The sequence below is a fragment of the Glossina fuscipes genome, unplaced genomic scaffold, assembly GCF_014805625.2.
Source record: "Glossina fuscipes isolate IAEA_lab_2018 unplaced genomic scaffold, Yale_Gfus_2 221, whole genome shotgun sequence".
Taxonomy (NCBI): domain Eukaryota; kingdom Metazoa; phylum Arthropoda; class Insecta; order Diptera; family Glossinidae; genus Glossina; species Glossina fuscipes.
The window spans coordinates 3269122-3274010 of NW_023998564.1; the positions used below are offsets into that span (position 1 = coordinate 3269122).

At 33.0% G+C, this 4889-nt stretch overlaps 1 protein-coding gene across 1 annotated transcript in view; it reads right to left on the reverse strand.

Moving 5' to 3' along the window:
- The window catches only part of LOC119642200 (mucin-5AC), a 58173-nt gene extending 55769 nt beyond the window's left edge, over positions 1–2404 (reverse strand). Inside the window, exon 1 of the mRNA XM_038041229.1 lies at positions 2185–2404. Within this exon, the coding sequence (XP_037897157.1) occupies positions 2185–2334 (150 nt within the window). The 5' untranslated portion in view covers positions 2335–2404. The remainder of the gene's footprint in view (positions 1–2184) is intronic.
- Between the last annotated feature and the right edge of the window lie 2485 nt (positions 2405–4889).

Here is a 4889-nt window from a genome sequence, read left to right on the forward strand (position 1 = left end):
TTTTTAACAATTCAGTTTTCAATTGAAAGCTGAAAATTCGGTAATTAAGTTTTCTTGTTATTCATTCAAATATTCACTCCTACAATTCCTGCCTACAATAATTACGACTCATTTTTAAATAAAAACAATAAAAATAAATTACATAGCGGAAATAAAAGTAAATGACAGCAAGTAAAACCACTATAGTGGTTCACGGCCCACCACTGAATAACCTAAATAAACCTACAGGTATTTATATAACGACTTTTCGAATTTAGTCACGTTATATGGGAAGCGTTTGAAAAAATGTTTCGATCCTAATCATTTTCAATAATGTTCGTCGTTGGGCAAAAACACGCATGTGTACCAAATTTCACTGTGCCTTTTAAGTTAAACGCAAGATGTTTTGCGTATGCACTTTTATGTTCAATCTGCAAATCACGATTTTGAAACGTTTTAAAGTAGTTTTGTACATCGATTTGTCTAGATCCAAGGGCGAACTCTGTTAAAATCAGATTGTATTGGATCATTTTTGCGATCACTCCTTATATGAAAAATTAGCAATTTTCAAAATTTTTTAATCAAAACGACTAAGTAATAGTGTTTCGGCATTCTTAATCGATGTGAAAATTTAGAACCGAATGAGCGAGAGTTTCTATAACCGCTCTTGTGAATGGTGGGCTTTTATATGACAAAAGATCGAATTATCCATATTTCGAGCGATTATTGACTCATAACAGTAGTTTGACGTAAAAATTAACCGCATTATTGCCGTGTAAAGGTATTCATTTAAAGTCAGCCGTTATATGGCAATAAGATCTGATTTCTAATATCTTGCGAAGTGAAGCAGAAAAATGTTTCGATATTTTATCATGAAAATAAATAAAGGACTGCATTAAGCCATGCTACCCGACTATATTGTTTCTTTTGTATTCAGTTTCTCAAGATATGTATTATGATCGTTTCAGCGCCATAGCTTCATTACTCGTGCTATAAGGCAAACGTCATGAGTACAGGAACTTCAATTGGAAGGGTATTTCCTCGCCTGAATATTTTGTTATTTGGGCACGATTGGTGTACAGTGACTTGAAAATTATGCCTAAACAAAAAAATGGAATTAAATTTTCGCGCAATGTTTTTTACGACTTTAAGCGTGACTTCTAAAGATAAGCGCGCATCGATCGACTTACATCCATTTTCGAATATGAGAGACCATGCCTTGCCACTGCGGAACGCTGGTATAACGAGTTCCGTTTGCTCATCGGCGAAAATCGTGAAGGTCGTTCAAAACAACAAACCTTGTTCCGCCACAAAATATTGATGTTGAGTAAAGAATGACAAAGCGACATCGACTTGAAACATACTGCGGAAGTGAAGTAACTTTAGGCGTCAGATCGACCAGCATATATAAAATATTGCATAATTATTAAGTTCACCAAAAGATTTTTCTCGTTGAATATTAAAAAAAATTTGAAAAAGGGAGTTATAGTTTCGCTTTTGCAACTGAATTTTGGGTATAAAACCTGTATAGAGGGAAAAAACGCTATGAGAATAGTTGGATTAGCCTATTTAAATTATACCTTGGGCACTAAATACAATAGTTTGTGTCCGTCGTGAGTGCTTAATGATACTTCTAATGACAATTTGTTGTTTTTCCTTATTATGGCCCACATATAACATCTATATAAAGAAAACGTTCATTAGTAACTTATTTATGAGATATTAGATGACACTTTTGCCGTTGACTGTACACATATGAGCCTACGGACAAGGGATACAAAAGAATTCGAACACACACGTCATTATCGCTTGCGATCAAACTAAAAGCTTGTTAGATTCTTATGCATTATATATATAAATGAGAGAGAGAGACTTTGCTTTAAATAATTTTTTTTAAATTGTTTTATGAGCAAGAAAAAATCTAAAATAGGTTAAAAAAGCATAATAATTGAATAAATATATAGATGACAATCGGCGTTTGTTCTTTTCTTTTTGTCTTTTCTCTCTAAATTCAATTGTCCCAAATAAATAAATTACATACATAGAATCAGAACGAAAAAAAGGAAAGGGAGAAATCAAATTTACTTTTTTTTTTTTATCTCTCTCTGTGCGTACATTTCAAAGGCAAATACTTTAAGTCTAATTTTAAAATTTTTAAATTTCATCATAAGTAATTTCCTTAGCAAAAAGTTTTCTTTTACTTACAATTTTATGATGCAAAGCTGAAAGTTCACGTTCCGTGACACGTCTACTGGCAGCCTCACGGCGTCTTTGACGAAATTGACTATATTTGTAGGCTAGAATAACTCCGGGCAGAGCTAAAGCCTCTAGAGGTGATTTACGGCCAAATGGCATTTCGTTTTCTTTTCCTTTCGTCGAAAAAAATGACTTCGTTTTATTTAAATTATAGTTAAATAATCAAAATATTGCTTTTCTAATTTCGTTATGATGATAATTATTTTTATGTATATGTTGAGCTTAATTGATTTTTTTATTATTTTAATTATTTGGCTTTGTTTGTAGAACTTGAGCTTAATATTAATTTTATAATTTTCATTTTCTTTTTTTTTTTTTTCAATAATGTGCTAACTAATATACACATACACGCGCATATAATCTTACTTGTGCTTGGTTGCATTTTTCATTACGTTTCATTTTTGATTTTATGCGTTTTTATGCCTTCGTTTTCCTTTTTTTCATGTTTGTGCGTATATCTGCTTAAACAAATTTTTTGTTCTGTTTACATTCATTTGTCTTATAGATTTTTACCTTGACTTCTTTTTATACGCAACCAGACAAGGTGGAGGTCTATTAATATTGTCATTCTGCTTGTTGTCTCTATAAGAAATGATCAGAGTCTCTATGAGATCTATATTCTCCTAATTGGCATAGCACATCGATTTCATTAATCTGCGGCCTTCGATCCGCATCCTCACATTTTTAGGAAAACCCGCAATATTGAAAAGCTGAAACCTAATATATTCATACTGTTATTTAAAATAAACAGAAATTGTCCTTAAGGCATCGAGAATAACTCAAAAGCTGTGGGGAAACAGTTCAATATTTCATTTTCAATCTTTACCTAAGCCTTGTACCTTAGGTGATGAGTATGCAAGTGTCGTCTTCAGACAACTACAATATGCGATTTCTTACATAATATTACATATTTATAGCCGCATACATAAGCACGTGTACACACATACGTATACGCAGAAACATATATTTACATATGTATATATATATACAAATGTACCTACGTATTTATAAATATAAATAAATAAATATACCTCCAGGGTAAGGTTCGTGGCGCCTTTCATTGATATTCAAATTCCTTTTTCTTTCATTTTAAATAAACTTCATTATGCCATTTTTATCGACAGCCTTTTGAAATTGGAATGGGAACATTAATATGTCATCACTGCAAAATTTCTTAAATTTCTAAACGAGAAACTGAATGGAGTCATTTTCACACGACTACTTTGAACTAAGCTTTACGCTATTAAAATACTACTACACGAACACAAAAATAAGTGGTCATGGAACAGGACAAAGTTGCAACTTTATATGCGCATCAAAATTGCTCACGATTTCTCAGCGAAAAACTCGAGCGAGTCATTTTCACACACCTATTTTAAAGTCAGCTTTGCGCCATTAAGAATTTTCTACATGAGAGAAACAAGTGGCTTTGAAATTGGGAAAAGTTGGAACTATGTAATTGGTACTCCAAAATTTCCCAGGCAAACTGTCCCAATTTGTGCTGAATCATTAAGGATATGCGCGGTCTGGCATTGTCGTGATGGAAGACGACATTTCTCTCATTGATCAATTTTGGATGCTTCACTTTAATTACGCTCAATAATCACATTAGTTCTTTACAGTAAAGAGTAGAATCAATCCCCTGGCCGCGACCCTTGATACACTTCCAATTTCTAAAAATAGAAGACGTTACTTTACGTGGAAATAGTGCCCATTTTATCGTGGTTTGCTAAGTTTCATCCATCTTGAGCCATGGTCTTTTTCGTATACTATTATCACATATGAGCCCATTTTGATCGAACGTTCTCAATCATATAGAGAATGAGTCGATTTGCTTCTGTATGAGAATTGGACTGCAACGGAAGTTTATGCTAGTTCACATTTTTCATATGTCACGCAAATATCGAGCTTCCTTCTGTATACATTTTTATGCGAGTGGAGCTATAAGGTGTACTTAAAATTGTGTTTCAATCCTTTATCTTCGAGACGAGAGAATAAATAAATATTGTTCTTTCAAAAGAAATTGCATTAAAAAGCTTCTTCATTCATTGTTATTGAAATTTTATTTAACAAAAACAACGGATAATGAGAATGAATTTAACATACGTTAAATATTTGCATCATTGTGCCTGCATTAAACAAAGCAAATTAGAAGCGCCAGAGATGAATCATCAATAAGTGCAAAGCGCTTTTTTGTCTGATTTTTTGCAATTTTACAAATTTTTAACAATTAGATCAGAGAGAACTTGTGAGGACCCAAAATAGCCCTTTACTGTGACGCCACACGCTTTCCGATTCATATAGGCATTCGGTTAACTTTAAGTAGGTATGAACGACAAAGGAATTGTGGCATCCTCCTCCTTTCATTCTCCAAGAATGTCGAAGCACCGTTTTGGTTTGTGTCGCCATTGACTCTATAGATCCGGTTTTCTTTTCTTGTGCGGCCATCCAACATGTATTGACTTCCGCCTTCGATAGCACAACTAAACCAAGTTGTATGTTTATTCTTTTATTTCCCTTTAATAATACTCCTGCCACTAAGTTATACGCTGTAACTTTCCTAACTATATCTTCTGTAAAATATGTGATGGATGAGGATAATTTTGACAACCTACCCTCTTTCAATTATTTAATCCGTTTACTTGAATTTGTAT